The sequence below is a fragment of the Chroicocephalus ridibundus genome, chromosome 7 (genome assembly GCF_963924245.1).
Source record: "Chroicocephalus ridibundus chromosome 7, bChrRid1.1, whole genome shotgun sequence".
In the NCBI taxonomy this organism is placed as follows: Eukaryota; Metazoa; Chordata; class Aves; order Charadriiformes; family Laridae; genus Chroicocephalus; species Chroicocephalus ridibundus.
The window spans coordinates 2,241,688-2,262,905 of NC_086290.1; the positions used below are offsets into that span (position 1 = coordinate 2,241,688).

The window sequence follows — 21,218 nt, forward strand, 5'->3', positions numbered from 1 at the left end:
TTGACAAATATTTAAAAATGAGCTATTGTCCAGTGACAAATTTTAAAAGTCACTAATCTGCCAAGATTGCTTTTTTAGCTCAGCCTTGGAGATTTAGGATAGAAGTGAAGCTTTTACACTCAGTGAAATAAATGTAAAATTAATCACGCAAATAGATGAGCAGCCTCCTAGGCAAATAAAGGGTTTGAAAAGTTTAACTTATTGTGCATGTTGAGCTTCCATTGGCTTTGGTGGAAGGATTTTGCAATTTTGTGCGTGAATATAAGCATATATCCTGTAGGTGTTTTGTCTTGGTTTGTGTGGTTAACATACGCTCTTTCCCAATCACCAGGTTGAATACAAAAAGGACTATGAAAAGAAGAAAGACAAATATACTACAGTTGTGGATACTCCAGAACACTTAAGGACTACAAAAGTCAACAAACAGATTAGTGATGTAAGTGTGGTCCCTTTCGAGCATTCCTCTTCCTCTCAGTTCTGACCTTTGAAGTGTGATAATTAAGAATATGGTGTTTTTAATGTTTCTCATCTTGATTTTTTTCAATTGACACCAATAATTTCAAGAAATAATATAATCTATAATTTTTGTCTTCAGATTATTTACAAGTTGGAATATAACAAAGCGAAGCCTAAAGGCTATACTACGATCCATGATACACCTATGTTATTGCATGTGCGCAAGGTCAAGGACAGAATAAGTGATGTAAGTAAATTATCCTTGTTTTTTCACTTTTTACTTCTTAAAACTTTTACCAAGTTTTATTGATATAATTTCTTTTTCTTCTGTTAAAATTTTATCTTGACAGGAGCAATTTTTAGTATTATGTTTTTCATATTTTGATGCCTTTCTTGTTGATGATGATATTATCTCTGTAAACATTTTTTATGTTTGTCTTTCTCTAGCTGAAATACAAAGAAGTGTATGAGAGGAATAAATCTAACTGCAATGTCGTAGCAGATTCAGTTCATATTAAGACTCCAAGGCATGCTTACAAGCTGAACAGCAACGTGAGTTCAGTACTTTAGTGTTATTACGGGTTTGGGACTGGCAATGGAGACCATGAGAGTGATTTTGAGTTCCATTGAAATTTTTTGAGCTTGGACATTGCTTCTAATTCTTCTGCTGCTTGAATAAAATATATGTTAATTTATTTCATACTAAAGTGCTCACTCTTGCAAGGTGTCCTTGAGGTCACTTGAGGTTCCTTGTATGTCACACATCTACTCTTCTTCTAGTCCCCCTCTGTTTTCCTGACAGAGACATATCTGTCCCAGAAATTCTCTGTGATGATGTTCTCGTAGACAAAGTGAGTGCTTCATGGAAAGCTCTTCTATTATTGGTGCCCCAGCATTCACTTCAATTGGCAAGGAACTGAAAGCACTCATCTTCAAAGTCACACCATCTTTTCAGTCATTTATATTCCATTCTTCACGTAGCTATGGAAAAACTGGAGTAAATGGACTCCCACTGGATGGTACATGATTCAGAGGAAAGCCCTACTCTGATGTAGATGCACTTTCTTACCTCTTCTCTCTTTCATTGGTACAGATTGAAAGAGAATTTGCGTCTGTGTGAATGTCATGTGTAAAGTACACGACTTCCAATTAACTTATTTTTTTTCTTCTTGTTTCATTATAAAAAGCTGGATTATAAGAAGAAATACGAAGCAGCCAAGGCTCATTGGCACTGGATTGCTGATAGACCTGACTTTGTTCAAGCAGCCAAGTCATCTCTGCAGCAGAGTGATGTAAGAAAATCAGAACAACCAAATAGTCCCTTTCCTCACATCTCTCATGTTCAGAATAGAAAAAAAAAAGATTGTAGAAGATTTGAGACTCTCTTCTTTTATCTTTGTTTTTTCTTCTTGCAGTATGAATACAAACTGGACCGGGAATTCCTAAAGGGATGCAAACTCTCTGTCACAGATGATAAAAACACAGTATTGGCCTTAAATAATGCCATTTTGGCGAGTGATGTAAGTACTTGCACACTGACTGGTTTGTTCTGCTAGGACTTTACTTACTACGTAAACTACTTTATTGGAATAATATATTCCAATATTGGAAATAAAATTCCAAGTTACAGCTATAGGAATAAATAAACTGGAATTAATTATCAGGGAAAACATCGAAATATGGGATTTTCTGCAAACTTTTGCACTAACAAGCAGGCACAACTATAGTAATTTATTTTTAAATTGCCACAAGACAAGATACACATTGCTTAAAATGATATCTTTTCTTTCTGCTAGATAAAATACAAAGAGAAGCACAACAAAGCTCGAGGAACGTACCATGTCGTTCCAGATACGCCTCAGATCCTCCTGGCTAAGAATGTTAGCTCTCTTGTATCTGAGGTAAAACATCAGACAGTTACTTCTTATTTTTAAGTACATACTTTTAATACTGGGGGGGGATCATAGAACGGGGCATGGACCTTGCATTGCTGTTTTTTACCAATTGTTATTCTGGGCTTTCAGAATAAATACAAAGAACATAGCAAGAAGCAGCTCCCGCACGGGTCTTACACAACCCTGCCGGAGACACGAGACACTGCGCACGTGAAGGAGGTGACCAAGAATGTCAGTGAGGTAAGTAACCAGTGTGGTAGCGATTTATGGTGAGATTATTCCCTGCTGCCTGTAATTGATTAGACTGTCGCATGTTTTAGTACACATGCAGCACATTTAGAGTCTCATCATAAAATGCCCAAGGAGTCAGAAAAGATTAATTTCTACCAGAATGAGACTTTAACAAAGAGCTAATCGTGTTTTATTGGGAATCTGTTGAAATATGCTGGAGAAAAGTGAGTAGAGAAAAGTCTGGAGTGCTAATGGGTGCCCTTAGTTCAGATTTTATTTTTCACGGAACACAATTTAAACACAAATCATCATCTCCAACTAACAAGCTTTTGTAATCTGAAGTGCAAATGATGACAAACAAGCTGGGGACCATACATGTTGAGACTGAATAGACTGCGTTTTATCTATCTTAACTGTTTCAGTGGCCTTATTTCCAAGTTTTGGTAGCATTTACCTCCATGTGAAATCAAAAAATCACACATGGCTCTTTTTGCTCTTAACAGACAAACTATAAAAAGAAGTTTGTGAAGGAGAAAGGGAAGTCTAATTATTCTGTCATGCTGGAGCCTCCCGAAGTGAAACATGCCATGGAAGTTGCTAAAAAACAGAGTACAGTAAGTTTGGCTTGTGTGTTTTCATGAATTAAGTAGCTTCTATAAGCAAATTCAGTCACCGTCAGCTGACAACACCAGAAGTTCAGATGCTTCTGGATTTCCTCCCAGCCTCCATGATCAGGTATAATTCTGAAAGATAGAGCTGCAAATATTTACAAATTGAACATTACACTGAATTAAAGGACTTCTCTGAAAATCATATTTCTGTTTAGTCACAGGCTAAGATTTATAGTCATCTAATGCAAATCACACAATAATTTTTTTCATTCCTTCAAATACAGATGGAATTGCACATGCACATATTTTCATTTGTAGACATCTTGCACAAACAGATTCCCAAATCCATTCCTTGTGAATTGTATTTTAAAAAAATCTCAGGCGCTTTCCCAGCAACATTGCTGTGACCTTATTAGGTATATTCCTCATGAACACACCTCAGTGATTTTCTTTCCTGTGCCTATCGTTATGGTTTAGATTGAATACAAGAAAGATGCCAAGTCAAAGCTCCACTACACACCTATAGCGGATCGACCAGATATTAAGAAAGCAACTCAGGCTGCCAAGTTAATTAGTGATGTAAGTGATTTTTAAAACTTTGTGTGTAATTCTTTATCAGTAATTTTACTATTAATAACACTGTCAGTAAAATAATTAAAAGGGAGTGTCATCACTACTAAACTATATATTTTTTTCTTTGTTAGATTGAATATAAAAAGCGTGGAGAAGCTGGTATTGGTGTGACCATGCTGGGACGTCCAGATATTGAGCTGGCAAAGGAAGTGTCCAAGCTAACTAGCCAGGTAATAATGAAAAAACATACGTGATGTTAACATATAGAGTAATACTGGTATTATAACTGAAATTATTTCTAGATTAGGGGATAAGGGAATATTTTAAAGGAAACATTTGAAAGGGAACTTGTTAAAATAAAAATTTAATCCCAATGCAAGGTATTTCTTTGTTAAATAAACATTGAATTGAGAGTCTGATTCTGCTTACAGCAATGTCAGACGTGATTCACCACTTTGTTATGGTCATTTATAGCGGTGCAATGCGTACAAGACTGGTCAGTCGCTTTCCCACAGACTGGGCTGGCAGACAGTGGTGCCTGGGGGCGGGTTTCAGTGGGAACAGAAGTGACCCCTCTGAACCGGCTGGAGAGAGGATTCACAGAAGTGGGGAGAAGGGACATGTAGTTCCTCTGAATTTTATTTGTGTTCTTTTCTAATACTCAGTTTCTTTTAATTCTTCTGTCATCTCTAAAATCTTATGTTTCCGTGTTCTTAAAAATGTCATTTATAATTCTACAATGTCCACTTTCCAATGTTTATGGAATATGGAAAGTTAAAACATAGAAGTATAGAGGTACCTGAATATCTTTGTCGCTTACAAATTTATATATTCTGTTAATGCTGAAAACAGTTGATGTGCAGAGAATTAAACTGGCCTTCTCACAAGACGCTGTTGGTTCACAGTTGCGTAGTTGGGTAAATCTGTATGTCCTAAAGATTAAAACTGAGGACAGTCATTACCTCTGCAAGCAATCTGATGGTTTTCAGAAAAGGGTTGCCTGAAAATGAAGGATTGTTGGAATTAGAAATGTTAAGAAGCCTCGAAACTGTAGTACCTGTCCTGGTGAAGTGGACACAAATATGTTGCTTATTCACTTGTGTGGTATATTTTGAAGAAATTAAATTAAAATAGGCACTTGCATACAAGCGGAATTCTCTTGCATTAAAGATTTTTAATAACTTTTCTATGGACTTACTAAATGTCAGTAATGGAGGTATAGAATCTCCTTAAAACGATGCCATGACAAGATCTTTTAAATACTAAGGCTGAAGTGTTAGCCGTGTTCTCTGTTTTTTAATCTTTTCTGGGTATTGGCTTTAAAAGAAGCAGCCTTTTACCTAACTCTTATCATCCATCACTTATGAGATGGACATTCAGTTTCTTTCAGCCACTTTCTTTCTACTTTGTGCCTTTAAAAGAATCTTCTATTTTGAAGTTAATGTGCTGTATTAATAGAAGCTTGCTTTCTTCAATGCAATGGTCAGATTTGAAGTATACGCTCCCTATTTCCTGTATTAATTTTTTCCACCAGGACCTCAGTTCAGCTTGGTTCTTTCTGACCCATTCGTGCTTTAATCCTGTAATTGTTTGAATTTCTGATCTTGCTTTCTTGCTACGCATTATAGGCAGAGTACCTCAAACGGCATATGAGAGGGCATGGAGCTGCATCTTATGATACACCATGGATGAGAACCTTTAAGAAAGCTAATATGCTAAGTAGTCATGTAAGATAATTTTAAGTGACACATCTGGGAATGCCATTTTTGTGCATCTGTCTCTTGCTTGCCTATCATCTTACGATTCCAAGCTGTTAAAGGGTTTATGATACACCAGTTGCACTGATGTTGTGTCAAAGGTCTTGAATGTGGCAAAATTTGTGAGACTGCTCATTCGGATGTGACCTCCTTTTTTTCCTCTGGAAAGACAGTGCACGGGAATTCTGCACGTGGGGAATTTGTCTGTTTCAGAAACGCCACGTGCAATGGTGCTGTGCCCTTCATAATGGTTTTGGAGCTTCCAGTGTTTTTAATCAAATTTTCCGATGCATTCATGCAATGTGAAAACTCACCTTTTTCACCCCAAAACCTAAAACCAGACATATCGGTTTGAGCTGGTTTTCGTGAAACTGTGCAAAAATCAGAAATATGTGTGTGTGACAGACACAAACAATGGTGCTGGTAATTTTTAGTGAACAGTCGTACCATATGCATGCCATTCGCACTAGAACTTCCTTTCAACTATTCAAACGTCAATTTAAACTTCTATTTAAACTTCATTTAAACTCTTCTGTTTACATTGTGCTGGAATGGCAGATGGAAGCATGGTGTATGACAGAAATCAGCCCCCGAGCCTCTGAGAAGTGTAGTCTGTAGTGATTGGAGGGCAGGTAGTTTCTTATATTTCTTGACATTTCAAAACCTTTGGAAAATAGAAAAAACAATGGCAGCATAGCAGTTTTTGAAGTGGCAGCAAACAGATTTGTGCCATTTCAGTTTTTTACATGTATTTCCAAATGAAAAAAAGGGGGATTATGGTTTTTCCACATCTAGGCATGAGTGCTGCATGTAACTGTCGCATGTTTCCATATCAGCCATCGTGCTTGTCAGGAGAAACAAGAATCTTTTCAGAAGAACCAAGGATTCTTAAACTGAACAATTGAACGACAAGGAAAAGAAGAATTGCATTCAGTGATGATATCCTCCTTTTCCGTGCTTTTTCTCCAATGTTAGCCAGTTCTCTTGGTCTTACAAACGTGCTTTGATGAGATTGATTTGGTCCTGAGAGAAGGTTAACTGTTGTAGAGGCAGTAAGGGAGTAAAAAATAATTGGCATATCTTTAACATTTTTTTTCCGTAGACATTTCTTCACATAAACTTCTTCTTTACAAAACTTCATGTCCATTTGTTTATCCACTTGCCTTTTTTCAGTTGTATTTCATCTTCCTGTCTGACATGCTTGCTTTTAATTTTGCATAGATCTTCCAGTAACATTTCTTCTGGGCATAAAAGTGAACTCTTTGGCATGATGGTCTGATCTTCATCGTATGTTGTGTAGCTTGCAAAACTTAACAGATTCTAGTATACTTCTGCTTGATTTTAATTTTTGTGAGGTTAGAACCAATACTGATTCCTTTATGTCAGAAATGTTAATATTCTTTGTTTTCTTACAGCAGCTGTATAATTTGTGGATTTGCCTGTTTCACTGTGTGTTTTAGCTGAACGTTGCCGTAATTTGCAAAGCAAAAAGCAACCGTGGTATCCAGCATGAACCATATGGTGCTGTATGGACAAGAATATGGCAACGAATTCAAATCTAAAATGTGATTGTGGAATGTGATTTAATTCTGCATTCAATCGTCTTTCTTCTTTTACTAATATAACATTATCTGTTTACATTTCTGTAATCGTCATTAAAAAAACCCTAGCATGAGTCAGCCATTCCTCAACTTAGTTATCAGTTCTTCAGTATTTTATTTCTTTCACTTGAATTTTCACGTAAATATTGCTTGGGAGATTGTTTTTTTTTCCTGAAGAACCATTACTCCTTTTACTTCATCAGCCACAGCCTTATATTTTCTGCATGTTTTTGTAAGTATTATCTTGGTCCTGTACAAGATCAAATTCTTTCAGAAAGGCTGATGACCGTTGTTCAGTTCTTCTTCTTTAGACGAGGGAGGGGGGTTGCTAGCTTATTTCCTATAAAGTATCTCCAAGGAAACGTGGAGTGGTAAACAGAAAGAAACGTTGCCTCACTTGTTCATGGACCTGGTAGAATATTAGTAGTAGAAAGATAGGAGAAATCCTTAGAATTTTTCTACTGATGTTTACTCTAACGGCGATGGGCGTACATACTAACTATGGGATCCAGTTAGATAAGCCACAGCTTAATCTTTAATACTTCGAGTTTTTCTTGCACTCTTCAGTAACTCTTCTGAAACAATTTTATGCAAAGTAATAAAACCAAAATATTCCTACTCAAACTGTCCCTTTTGTAGGTTTCCAAGAAATAATGAGGAATTAGCCTTTAGCTGCACCTGCAGCAGTGGGACGGGACAAGTCACGATGGAAGAAGGGCTTGCCCTCATTTAAGTCATTAGCAAAACTCGTATTGCTACCAACGTTTCTGTGCCTTCAGCCTGGGTCTGCTGGAGTGTTATGGCTTACATGCCTGTGGTTTGCCTTGCTGATGCTAATGTGGTTTGGAAGTGTGACTAAGCCTCTTGCATAATCTAATTCCTAGTAATTAATCGTGTCACTATTCTGTTTGTGATTTTTAACATCCTTCTTCATCTCCGATTTATACAGAACACAATATGTTTATAACAGTATACATAAAAGTATTTGATACGTTGCCATCTTCTGTGGTGCTCGTATGTCTTGAGGTAGTTTGTAAAGCTCATATTTCTCCAAGAAGTACGTAAAAAGTTCTTTTAAATACTCTTTGCGCTTGTGTCGGTTTTTGTCTCTTTGTGAAATTGGATATCTTTTATCTATGCACAGTTCCCATCAAGTGAAAAATTCTTCATCTCCGAGAGTCAGAATTTAGCTGTATTTTGTCAACATACTTCTCTTGACTACGTCTGTTATTTTTAAAATGAGGAGATATCACCTGTGCACTGAAAGAAAAATTGCAAGTGCTATTTTGTAAATACAGATGTATATTTTCTTTCCATGTCAGGTCATCTTTAAAATAGCCTTTATTCCAGGGGATGCCTTCAAGTTACCACATTTTCATTCTGCTGCTTACCATCAGCGTTGAAGTAGGGTCTCTTTGCCTTGTGCAGCCAGCAAGTGAGTAGTCAAGAACAGTTGTAATACCTGGTTGTTTTTCATTTAGGTGAAGTACAAGGAGAATTTTTCCAAAGAGCTGGGTAAAAAGCCAAAGTATGATTTAAAGGAGGCTAAAATCTACAAGACCATGAAAGATGCTCACAACATGGCTAGTGAGGTATGTTTACTTATGCTTCTCCTCCAGGGAAATTAAAAGTTTCACATTTCTTTAAGGAAGACCTCCTTTATGTTATTAATACATTCAACATCACAGGTTTTATTGTTGTTTGTCCTTTCTTACCTGCAGGTGAAATACAAGGCGGATTTAAAGAAACTTCATAAGCCTGTCACAGACATGTCTGAATCGCTGATCATGAACCATGTCCTGAGCACAAGCCAGCTCGCCAGTGCTGTAAGCTCGTTAACTAATCCCAGATCCATTTGATTTTTCCGTTCCGATTGATTCCATTCTGAACTGATCTCTGCTAACTATTTCTGTAACAATTACTCCCTCTGTTATTGTTCATGGGCCATCACCTGGTAGTGATCTCTTCCTCTACTTTCTAATGACTGTTTCCTAGTGAACTAGCACCTCTGCCACATTTGTCCTCTGGGAAGTGAAATCCTTATTAGCTGTAGAACTGCTAATGTTTTAAATCCTCTAATAATTTTTTGGTGGATTGTTTCTTTATTACATTTTAACTGATTGCATTACACTAACAAATACCATTTTCTTCTTTTTTTACTTTTTTCTTTACGCTTGCTGTATATAAAATTTTTGGTTTTGTCTGGTTTTTTTCATTTCATGTTTATGTTTAACGTACCCCTGTTGTAGATATACAGAATTATGCTTAACAAAATAATTAATAATTTTTCTGAGAAAAGAGAAGAATTATTGCCTGTTGCAGCCTTTTCATGTATCCACTGTGTTTTCTTTTTTTCTTTTTCTTTTTGAATCCTGGTTTTGAAAAAATCTTTGTTGCAATCAAAATTGGCAAAAAAAAACCCTGTTCACCCACATCTTTAGAAGTGATATTTTGATACTGGCAGTTAAACTTCTTGATTTTGTTTTGCTTTTTGTATTTCTAATTTCTCTTTGATGTTCCATTGAAGTGTTGCTTTGATTGGACCTAAGAAGTAAATTTGCTGAGGGATTTTTTTTTTTTTATTGAGATGATTTTTGACACTTTCCCTTCAGTACCAGTACAAGAAGCAATATGAGAAGAGTAAGGGTCACTACCATGTGGTGCCAGATAATCTTGAACAGGTTCATCTAAGGGAGGCATCAGAACTACAGAGCCACGTAAGTTGGTCGTGTGTTTCTCATTAACCCCGCTCGTTGCGTACTGGTCGCCATCACTGAAGTCATTCTTGCAGATTCTCCAGTGTATAACAATCTCTATCTGTATTATAAACACTCCACACCTAAGTACACAAGTCAATGAGAAATATTTGCAAGATCAGAACACCTATAAAATATCTGCATGATTTCTTCATTCTAGAGGAAACCTCAGAGGTACTTACGTCTGTTGTGTATGGATCTCTTTACACAGTATAATACATTTATCAGGGTGATTTTGTCTATAGAAAAAAAGGACACAGTAATCACAGAAACTGGAAATTGAAAGAAGTAGGGTTGTTGCTGACAGTATATTTTCAACTGCTTTATCCATTCTAGCCTCAAGTGATACAAAGGAAGGCTCTGCCACTCTTTTTCTGCATCCAAAATTGCTTTAACCGAAACGATACCTACTGCTGCTGTTAAATGTGTCTGACGTCGTTTCCCTCTGGAATGCAGCAAAGGGTGATCATTCCAGAGAAATCCATACTCCAATTTGGTCTCTGATCTTTTCTGTTCCAGGTGTTTAGTGACTGTAAAGCCAGAAAGAAATTACTGCTAGAACACAAAGGGCCATAGTTATTGTTCTGCTGCATGGCATGGGAGAGCAGAAAGGTTACGTAGCAAAGACTAGAAAAACGGTTGTTAATCAGTTTGTAGTTAAAGACGGTGCTTGTTGCTCCAGTTTGACCTCCAGGTCTCTCACCCAAAGGCATAGCATCACCTCATGCAGCAGTCTGAAAATTGGTGCCCTAAAGGCTGGATATTATAACTTGAAACAAGAATATCTTCATCCTTGCGGACATTTTACTTCCTGGACACTCACGCACAGACTTAGTTAGCAAGTCGCTAAATTGCATCTTTTCAAGCCCTGCCACTAACACTCCAGCGATCCATTAACGTGTAACTGGCTGAACTCAGCCAGGGTCACGAGCAGCCTGAGTGCCTTCAAGTTCCATTTTTACAGCTACCCGTCTTCCTTCTTGTGATCAGGAAATTCTTGAAATCTGAGCTGACACTGCTTATTCTCAGGAATAAGAAACAGGAAATAAATTAGTAGGCCACACACATTTTGCTGCAAGCCTGACCTTTGATTTTATATTTTATGGTCAATATACAGATTTCCGGGAGGTAAACAGTATTAGATATTCAATTTTTACCACAGATCTGTTGGCCAAAGTAGGCACATACCAGTCAATGAATTGGTTCCTTGATTATTTAGGAGGGTAACTTGTTTTCTTTTCTTCTCAGGTGAAATACAGAGAAAAGTATGAGAAGGAAAAAGGAAAACCTATGTTGGACTTTGAAACTCCAACATACCTTACTGCAAAGGAAGCTCAGCTCATGCAGAGTGAGGTACGGTTAAAATCCACGCTGATAGATAAAAAACTTTAAAATTTATTTTTTGTACTTAAACTTTCACAGTGATTTAGACGGGCAGTTATACTTGCATCTTGTGGATGCTGATAGACTGAAAAATTATAGCTATATCACATTTCTTTATATTGGTTATGAAATACTGCACTTAAAATTCATGAAGCTTTCCTGTGTCACGATGAAGTGTATATTATCTGTAATTTTTCATCAAGAGGTTATCAGTCAATGAAGCTTAAGAAAGTCTTCAAGTCTTTAGAAGAAGTGTAATATGAAATACATTTCACTTAAACTTTTGTAACACAAGTAGAGTATGTGTGTCAGTTATCATAGTCCATAGAAAGCACCCTGCTTAGTCTTTTCACCTCAGACCTCTGTTTTTGAGAAACCCATTTATTTCCTGTTTGTTTCCACTGTCGTAGTGTTCTTCACTGACCTGTCTTTTTCCTCAAGCAGTACTTTTCTGGTTGTTTGAAGTGTAATCTTGTTTTGTCACACATGCTGAAAAACAATTGTATAAGGCCACTAGTCATTATGTTTGAGTGGTTCCATTGAATGTTTCCCCTGCATATACAAATAAGTAGAAAAAGAAAGAAAAAAGGCAGGGTCAGGTTATATTTCCATTGAAAGTAATGAGCTGTTTCATGGGCTTTAGTAGAAACAGGATTTATTGCTTTAGGTGCCCACTGACTGTAGCAGATCATCATTGCGACATCAATATCAAACTGCTGCTCCCTGTAGTTTTTCACGCAATTAAAAATAATGTAATAAATATTTGCTATTTTGCTTTTTTTTCTTCTTACTCTCATTAGAAAGAATATAAGAAGGACTTTGAAGAGTCCATTAAGGGCAGGAACCTTACTGGCTTGGAGACTACACCATCCTTACTACATGCCAAATATGCAACCAAAATAGCAAGCGAGGTAGCAATTATTCTGTGCTTATTTCCTCTGTTGAGTTAAATAATTCCACTAAGTGTTCTCAGCAGCATTTCTTCACATTTTCATTTTCCTAACCATTCACATTAAGCATGTTTACATATATTTTGTATTGCGATCTAATTTGTTGTGGACATTTATTTCATTGTTCATTAACTGTATTCGTATTTAGTGTACCCCTTTCTGACATTCCATGGCAGGGGGGGTGTGTGTGAGCCTTTGCATTTTACCTTGAACAATAATTACTATACTCTGCTCTGTTGCCGTAGTTCTTGTATAGCCCTATACAATATTTTCTGTTGTTTTAAAAAATTCTTTTTTCTTTTGGAGCTTTTGGAGTTTTTTTCTTCTTTTTTTTTTTTTTTTTGAATTTTTGAACAAAGTTGCAGAGTGAAAAACTCTCTTTAGTCTGGCTTTGCAGTTTTCGTTTTCTTTCTTGTGCAGAAAGAGTACAGGAAGGATCTGGAGGAAGGTGTCAGAGGTAAAGGACTAACAGCTTTAGAGGAGACTCCAGACATGTTAAGAGCAAAGAATGCAACTCAAATCCTGAACGAGGTATGTCAAAAGCTATCTGGAAAATACCTGAATGGATGTAACAGCCTCCAACTGAGAAATGCTTGTGGCTGTATGACACTAGTTTGAACTTTGTCATTGTGCTCTGGGAGACGTGCTGTGCCCTTTTTGAATGCTTTATGCGTGATGGGTGAGTCAGAACCACCAGCCGTGCTCCTGAACAGTTTCCCCTGCCCCAGGCTGATGCCCAGTTGGCAGCTGCAGGACCGATGGCCGAGACAGTCTTCCCCACTTTGATGGAAAGAGGTGGCCAGCAGACAGTCAGAATGCAAACCTAACAGCTACTTTATTGAGGTGGTGGACTGGTACAATAAATATTTCATATTTAATAAATTTACACTTTGAGATTACTGGTGGGAGAAGGAAGAGTGACCTTAATACAGCTGGCCTGTTGTGTCCTCCATTTACTGCTGGCGTAGGGCTGTTCGTTTTCAAGATTTAAGTCAGAAAGTACACACTTCAATGACATAATTTTTGTGTTTCATTGTGAGTTTGTATTAGTAGTATCCCTGTTTTTTGGTGTGGTCATGAAACTATCTGAAGTTGCTAAGAGTATTGCATTCACATTGACAAAGTATCTATTCACCGTCTTCATCTGCAGAAAGAGTACAAAAAAGCCTTGGACTTAGAAATCAGAGGAAAAGGTCTCACAGAACTGGCTTTGGAGACACCAGATTTTGTGAGAGCAAAGAATGCCACTGACATTGCCAGCCAGGTCTGTGTGAATATCTTACATATCGCATCAGATGTCTTCTTTAATGGAAAATTTATTAACATTTTTTTCTGATTAAACTAAATGAAAATTATTGTCAAGATATGATTCAGACACTTAAATGTGAGCTTTGCCCAACAGATCAAATACAAACAATTGGCAGAAATGGAGAAAGCCAACTACACCAGTGTTGTCGATACTCCGGAGATTATTCATGCCCAGCAGGTCAAGAATCTTTCAAGCCAGGTACTTGAATGAAACAATTTAATCATTGTTCAGGTGGGAATCTTGAGTGGATACTAATGTGGAGCACCTAAATGACTACCTGTCACAACAGTCAGGAGATACCCCAGAAAAACAAATTCCTCTAGAGCTGTGATGTTGCATTTTTTACTCTGAAATTCCATTTCAATGTTGAAATTAATTTATTTTAATAAATCTTAAGTAAATCTTAAAATAAATCTTACACAGAAGCATAATCTGAATTTGTATCAGACACAGTACTCGCATTTCCATAAAGATGGGCATTATACAACAATAAGTAATACCAGATTGTTTATTACTGTTTTTGTATTAATGGAATACATTTTATATGTTCTATCAGAAAAAATATAAGGAAGATGCAGAAAGGACCATGCCATACTACGTGCCTGTAGCAGACACCCCAGAAATGCAGAGAGTCCGTGAGAATCAAAAGAACTTTAGCACAGTATGTATATAAGTAATAAACACTGTTACTCTCAAATAATAAAAAATGTTAAGCTTTTTTTTCGTTTAATAAGGTCCCGATGTCACACTCTAACCCCAACTAGGCTGCCTTTATATTCTCAGGGATCTTCAGTTAGAGGGTGCGCTATGTATGCAGCAGCCCACTTGGGTATTACACGGGGAACCAGAATGATTCCACAGTTTTCTTGAAATAAACCTTCTGCTGCAGTGCTTTGACAATTCCTTTGCAAGTAGTAGAGAATTATACTTGCAGAAGTTGTCTGTTGCTGCGAGACTGTACATGGTCAGTAAGAGAACACAATCTGACTTGAAATCTTCACCTTTCATTGTTGAGACTTAATTGTTTTAGAGACAAACTGGCACCTGTCAAGATCTTTCAATGAATCTAGTTAAAGATCCCCTATTGCTAATTTAAATGAGATTACTTGTAACTGTGGTGCATCTTTATATCACTAATGGTGGTGTTAAAATGACCTCCTTGTAAGGTATACTTGAATATTTTTTTTCTCATCTTTGAAGAAAACTCTGTCAGTAAATTTTTATGGCATAGGGTCAACATTTGACGGTTTACTTTAACTTTTTCAACAGCTTCAGTATCAGTGGGACCTACAGAACAGCAAAGGAAAAGTTACAGTTGTACAAGACACACCAGAAATGCTGCGTGTGAAAGAAAACCAGAAGAATTTCAGCTCGGTATAGTTATTTTCTGTTTTCAGTTCTCATTCCAAAAAAATGCAGTTTAGTATGTTCAATCAAATAACTATTTTTGGCTCTTATCTTATAGGTACTTATGTTCTTGATCTGCTTAAAAGTGGATAGGAACTTTTGCAAACAAAATTTTTTTCAATGTAGATTTAGCTGATTTTTGCTACCCCTTTTTATCTACTGCTTTTTGTGCAGTGCCCTGATGGCACTCTTTCACAGGCACGTAGCTGTGATACAGTTAAACAATCAATCCTGTACTTAAACAAATACTAGTCTTCAATCCTAGAAGTGGCCTACAAATGTTTTGACATTCTACTTAAAATGCATTACTACAAATATAAAATATCAGGCCCTTTTTTGCACAAATGGCACTCGTATCAGGACAGACAGACCGTAGATAAGGCAATGAGGCAGTGACTGGAGATGATCCTCCAAGTCGGCTTTCCGCCTACACTGGTGTCTACAAATCACTGTCATGAGTCCGTATTCACTCTCTAGAAGAAATAATGTTGTGTTTTATATGCTTAACCTTGTTGTCTTCATTCTAAATATTAAGATTTTATATAAAGAAGATATTGGGACTGGAACTACTATTGAAAAGACACCAGAGATGCAGAGAGTTAAACGAACCCAGGATGCAATTAGCTCGGTACAAAAGAATTCATTTTTAATACTCTACCAGTGCTAATTCAACTTGAAATAACATTTTTTTTTACCCTTCATTTCTTTAAATGTTGCTAACAGCGGATTGGCAATAATCTATGCATCTAAGGGCTACTTTCTAGGAGTTTTTCCTATTCTTGTTACTGAAACAGTAATCTTTCTAATGATTAACATTCAATTTGTTACTTACAATCCATTTCTAAAACATGAAAGCTCTTGCCATCATTTTTAATGTCCTCACAAACATAGTGTATTTATCACAGAATCAAAGAATCGTTTAGGTAGGAAGGGTCCTCTTGAGATCACCTATTCCAACCCTGTTGCTCAAGCAGGATCAGCCAGAGCAGGTTGCCTAGGACCATGTCCAGTCGAGTTTTGAATATCTTGAAGGATGAAGACTCCACAGCCTCTCTGGGCAACCTATTCCAGTGTCTGACCAGCCTCATGGTAAAAAAAAAGTTGTTTTCCTGTGTTCAGATTGAATTTTCTGGTTTTTTTAATTTGTGGCCATTACCTCTTGTCCCATCACCAAGCCCTACTGAGAAGAGTAGCTCCCTCCTCTTCATTCCTTCTCCCTGGGTGTTTATACACTTTGTTAAGTTCCTCCTGAGCCTACTCTTCTCCAAGCTGAAGACTCCCAGGTCTCTAAGCCTCTTCTCGTCCCAAAGAAGCTCCTCTTACTCATCTTTGTAGTCCTGCACTGGACTTCCTCCAGTAAGTCCGTATGTTTCTTGTACTGGTGAGCCCAGAACTGGACGCAGAACTCCAGATGTGGCCTCACCAGTGCTGAGGGGAAGGATCACCTCTCTGGACCTGCTGGCAGCGCCCTTCTTAATGCAGCTGAGGATGTTGTTGGCATTCTTTGTCATGAGGCTGCATTGCTGGCCCGTGGTCAGCTTGTTGTCCACCAGATCCCTAAGGTCCTTCTCGGCAAAGCTGCTTCCCAAACAGTCAGCCTCCAGCATGTACTGGTGCCTGGGGTTATTCCTCCCCAGGTGCAGGACTGCATTTCCCCCTCTTGAACTTCAGGAGATACCTCTCAGCCCATTTCTCCAGCCCATCGAGGTCCCTCTGGGTGGCAGCACAACCCCTGGGTGTATCAGCCAGTCCTCCCAGTTTTGTGTCATCTGCAATCCTGCTGAGGGTGCACCGTGTCCCGGCATCCAGGTCGGCAGCGAGGATGTTAAACAGTTTTGGCCCCAGTATTGACCCCTGGGGATACACCACAGCGGCCTGGTCCTTGTGCCACCGGTCAAAGTGCTCTGGGCCCAGCCGTTTGGCCAGTTTTCAGTGCCTGGCCCTGTGCACTGATCTGACCCATGCGTCATTAGCTTGTCTCTGAGGATGCCAGGGCAAACGGTGTCAAAAGCCTTACTAAAGCATGTCTCGTAAAGCCTTTATAGTACATAAAAAATTGCAACACTCTAAAATGGGAACAATTGTGTGTATTACTTTTCTTTTGAAACTTGTAAATCTTTTTTCATGCTTTTTTGAACACTAACATCATTTTAGCGTAAAAAATACTAACTTTTCACACAATTTGTTTCATGCATAGTGTGTTAAATATGTTCTTGTGAAATGCTGTGCCTTTTTTTTTTTGTTACGCTAAAGTAGAAATGCACGCAGCACTGTAATTGTTAAAATGTTGTGCGATGACTCCCACCTTTGTTGAATATGATAGATTTTTACAGAATCCTTCTTCCATTGGTGAAAAGACCAAATGGTATCAGGTTAAAGGTATTTGTACTTGTGTTTAGAAAACGCTTTCAGCGAAGTGCCACAAACAGTGCCATCTCAGCAGCAGCTGAAGTTACCCTCTAACGGGTTGCTTGCAAAGGTGATGGGAATGCTTTAACAGCAGCTCTCTGCTCGTGTTAAATGAGGTCTTTTACATTTTCAGTCTTCTCGAGATCAGGATAATGCTCTTTCTATATCCACGTATGAATCTAGGTGCCTATTTCACATTAGGCTAAGATTTTTAGAAATTACTTTAAATTTTTAATATCGCAATTTCTTGGAACTTGGTGTAAGAAACCTTGAAATGGTTCAGTTGTTATAAATTAGGGGGTTGGTTCTTGCTGAAATAAAGCTCCTGGGAGATGTTAGATACCCAGATTTTAAGCTTCAATTGAAAAATTCTGGCTCAAACAAGACACTACTTTTTTCCCTGAGCTGAGTTCTCGTTAAACTGCTTTGTAGAAGTGTGGCAGGCTAGCTATCATCACTCTGTAACAGGTTCCTTGATGATTTCCTTCTCTGAGAATACACTTAGTAGCTGAGATTTGAATGAGTTTGTAAAGCGTAAAGGAGCTGTGTTTCTTTACTCATGGGACTTTTACTCGTGCCTGCATCAGCTGTGCTTTAATGTAAGTCCTTTTGCTTTTTTCTGCATCTTTGTAGATTAAGTACAAGGAGGGTATTGGGAAAGGCACTCCAATTCCTGATCTCCCAGAGGTGAAGCGTGTCAAGGAGACGCAGAAGCACATCAGTTCGGTAAAGGCCAATATTTCCTATTTACCTGTATACTCATGCAGAGCTCAAGCTCCAAACTTTGGTAGTGTTTGTGGGTATTTTTTGTTGAAAAGAGATCAGATGTCTAAAATCCCTATATGCAGCAGCGGGAAGTTCAATTCTCTGAATTTTGCAGTGACCATTACAGTCAGCCACCTCCCTGGATTACTTCTGCGATCTTTTCTAAACACAGAACTAGAAACAAAGAACACCCAGATGGTGTCTTACAATTAGCCTGGAAAAAAAATGGATCGGCTAGAGAGCTTTGTGGAAAAAAATAATTGCAGCCTTTTTTCTAGTCACAAAACCTAGTGATGGTTCTAAGTGGAAACAGTACCTGGCTCTTCCCATATCTAGTTAAGTACGGATTTAAATAACCACAACGTGCTCTCCTGGTTTTGAGCCGCTGCTGCTTTACTTCGCTCTCTGCATACAGAACTGCGGCAGGATATGGTCTTGTGACGGTCGGTACCTCGGCTGTTTGCTATACAATGCCGAGGAGCAGTGACAGCCACGTAACGAGTACCTTAAGATCTTCCATTCCTGTTTTTATAAGTACTATTTCCTTTTTGAGCTGTTTATGATATTAATGTTTTTTACAGCTCACTTTTGCACAATTGAGTTGTTTTTTCAAATGATTCTTCATTTTTTCATTTACATAATTGGTTTTCCCTTGCTGTGAGTGCTTTATTTTTGTATTTTTTCATTGTTTCAATGACATAAAGTAGTGAATTTTTTTTTTTGTTAGCTCTTTTTGTTGCAAGTATTTTACTAGATGCAAGAAGAACTGGTAGTGCATTTGTAATGTATTTCTACATGATTAGGTTTTAAACCAACCCAGGCGTTTCCTATGCAAGGCCTTTCATGAAAAATGCAATTTTTTAAATCAGACAACTACAGGTTCAGTTAAATCTAATGATACGAGAGCTAAAACTCAATTGTTTTTCTTACTAGAGACAAAACAGAGCAAAATTCCAACCAAATAGTCACAGAGATCAAAATAAGATAGAGCCCACAACTAAGTATTTTCATATTAAACATGTCTGTAGAAGGTTCAGCTGATTGTTAGCACCATAAAAAAAACCCTTCAGGAATGCTGACTGCCTGAAAAATAACACTGTTCCATTTCCTAAACTAAGATGAAAAGCAGAGCGTACCTGCTTCTGACACCAGGTCCGCAGAGTGTTTGAAGTTGTCTCCTGCTCCAGTGCAGTACTCCATTGGCTTCAATGGGTTCAAGCACCTCAACATCCACTTTAAGTACTTTGCTGAGCTGGTGACTGTGCTTAAAAAGATGCACACTGAGGAAAAGAAATTGTGCACGTATTTACGTATAATCTCAGATTATATTTACCTATAAACCAGGTAAATTAACTATCCAAATGTACTGTATTTGTGAAAGGAATATGAAGTTCTCACCTTGCTGGGTGCTTGTGTTCTGCAGGTACTGTACAAAGAGGACGTAGGGACAGGTATCCCAACACCTGTCACTCCAGAAATAGAGAGAGTCAAACGCAATCAAGAACACATTAGCTCGGTATTTAAAAAAAAAAATTATAACAACTTATTTTTGCATAACATCCTAACATATAATCTGTTTTCTTCAGTGGTTTAGAATCTCACCCTGATCCTGTCTTTTCCCTGGCAATATTTTTAACTCATTTATAGTCCACCTTTTTGTGCTGTAACTTTTTTTGGTGATTTACAACTTTACATGCATTTCTTTTAAGAACCCAAACTGGAAGTAAGCTGTGACATTAACATGTTTTTTCTCTCCATGTTTGTTTTATCTTAACCCTTGATCTTCTAGTATCTGTAGTTATGTATTTACAGAATAATCAACCATCAGCCCCTTCCTTAATATTTGCCTCTAGAACAAGTGTGAAATTAATTGAAAAGTAATCCTAACGCTAAACGTAACTGACAAAACACTCAGATTTGATGAGTTTGCCTGTGTTGAGTGCTTTTTTTGTGGAAACTTTCTTGTACCTCACAGGTGTTATACAAAGAGGGCTTAGGGACTGGCATCCCAACACCGGTCACTCCAGAGATGGAGCGGGTCAAACGCAATCAAGAGAACATTAGCTCGGTATTGCTAAATAAAACACACCCTACCATTTGAAATGCAAATCAAATCCCTTTAACTCCTCCATATTAAATTTTTCTTTCAGTTCTTTGCTGAACTTTGAACAACCCTTTCTTAATCAAATCACTAAAACCCTCTCAGTATCCTTATATTTTAATTTTTCACTCAGTCTAACTTAATTGTAATCATTCCAGCTGTGAGATGTTAACCTCATTTCCTTAAAGCAGTGAAGCAGTGCCTTATTTTTCTTCCCAATGAAATCGTAGTAGTCTGAGTGATCTCACTCTCCTCCTCATTAACAAAGTCGAGCCTTCTAATGGTCCTCAGACTCCCCACGCTGGTTGCGCTGCAAATGAAAAATGAACTCCTAACCCTTCCCATCTAATGCAAAGCAGCCTGTCTTGTCTCTTTTCCTGGTTGTGCTGTGTTGGATGCTTTCTTAGATCCTGCAGGTCTTTCTGAGAAAACCTGGGTGGCATGCCCATATCACCGCCATATGAAAAAATGACAAAAATGACATCTGTAAGGAAAAATACTGTAGTAATGACGTTCTATCCAGATTGTTTCTACTCCTGACGCATTCCAGTCAAATCACCATTATGTCATAATTTTGTTCTATGTTTCTGTTTCAGTTAGCGCAGCTTAGCACTCATTTTGACTCACTCTGACCCAATTCAGACATGACTGATACGAAACTCAGTCCTGACGAGATTAATAGGACAGTTCAGAGAAGCCACAGTGTTAAACTTTTTGCTCCATGTAATTGTCTGTGCGGTCGCCTGGGCTCTCTTTCCCGCTGGTGAGCCTATTTGGAAATCTTAGAGCAAAGCTGCTCGTTCAAGGCCTATTGTTTGAGTAAGGAAACTTCTTTGGGCAAAAAGACGTAAATGCAGGCTTTGGGGGTAACTTGGCACAAGCTGTGCTTGCACCAACACCCCCGCTGGTCTTCTTGGCGTTATTTACATGCACCCAGGTGAGACGACCACAAACCTCGTAACAATATCAGCTGGTTATTTTCATTGATTTTTTTTTTTTTTTTTGCTAGCCTTT

General features: G+C 37.9%; 1 protein-coding gene across 20 annotated transcripts in view; it reads left to right on the forward strand.

Annotated features, from left to right (window-relative positions):
- The window catches only part of NEB (nebulin), a 125,760-nt gene that overhangs the window by 93,172 nt on the left and 11,370 nt on the right, over positions 1 to 21,218 (forward strand). For 9 of the 20 annotated variants that reach the window (XM_063342238.1, XM_063342241.1, XM_063342246.1 and 6 more), the window contains 24 exons: positions 332 to 436; positions 596 to 703; positions 904 to 1,008; positions 1,644 to 1,748; positions 1,872 to 1,976; positions 2,253 to 2,357; positions 2,481 to 2,591; positions 3,086 to 3,196; positions 3,671 to 3,772; positions 3,898 to 3,996; positions 5,395 to 5,493; positions 8,606 to 8,716; positions 8,846 to 8,950; positions 9,737 to 9,841; positions 11,129 to 11,233; positions 12,064 to 12,174; positions 12,634 to 12,744; positions 13,364 to 13,477; positions 13,616 to 13,720; positions 14,079 to 14,183; positions 14,792 to 14,896; positions 15,465 to 15,557; positions 17,972 to 18,064; positions 19,527 to 19,619. In XM_063342238.1, the coding sequence (XP_063198308.1) occupies positions 332 to 436; positions 596 to 703; positions 904 to 1,008; positions 1,644 to 1,748; positions 1,872 to 1,976; positions 2,253 to 2,357; positions 2,481 to 2,591; positions 3,086 to 3,196; positions 3,671 to 3,772; positions 3,898 to 3,996; positions 5,395 to 5,493; positions 8,606 to 8,716; positions 8,846 to 8,950; positions 9,737 to 9,841; positions 11,129 to 11,233; positions 12,064 to 12,174; positions 12,634 to 12,744; positions 13,364 to 13,477; positions 13,616 to 13,720; positions 14,079 to 14,183; positions 14,792 to 14,896; positions 15,465 to 15,557; positions 17,972 to 18,064; positions 19,527 to 19,619 (2,511 nt within the window). Of the gene's footprint in view, positions 1 to 331; positions 437 to 595; positions 704 to 903; positions 1,009 to 1,643; positions 1,749 to 1,871; positions 1,977 to 2,252; positions 2,358 to 2,480; positions 2,592 to 3,085; positions 3,197 to 3,670; positions 3,773 to 3,897; positions 3,997 to 5,394; positions 5,494 to 8,605; positions 8,717 to 8,845; positions 8,951 to 9,736; positions 9,842 to 11,128; positions 11,234 to 12,063; positions 12,175 to 12,633; positions 12,745 to 13,363; positions 13,478 to 13,615; positions 13,721 to 14,078; positions 14,184 to 14,791; positions 14,897 to 15,464; positions 15,558 to 17,971; positions 18,065 to 19,526; positions 19,620 to 20,078; positions 20,172 to 21,218 lie in introns of all 20 variants that reach the window. The other 11 variants (XM_063342251.1, XM_063342253.1, XM_063342255.1 and 8 more) reach the window with 7 other exon arrangements.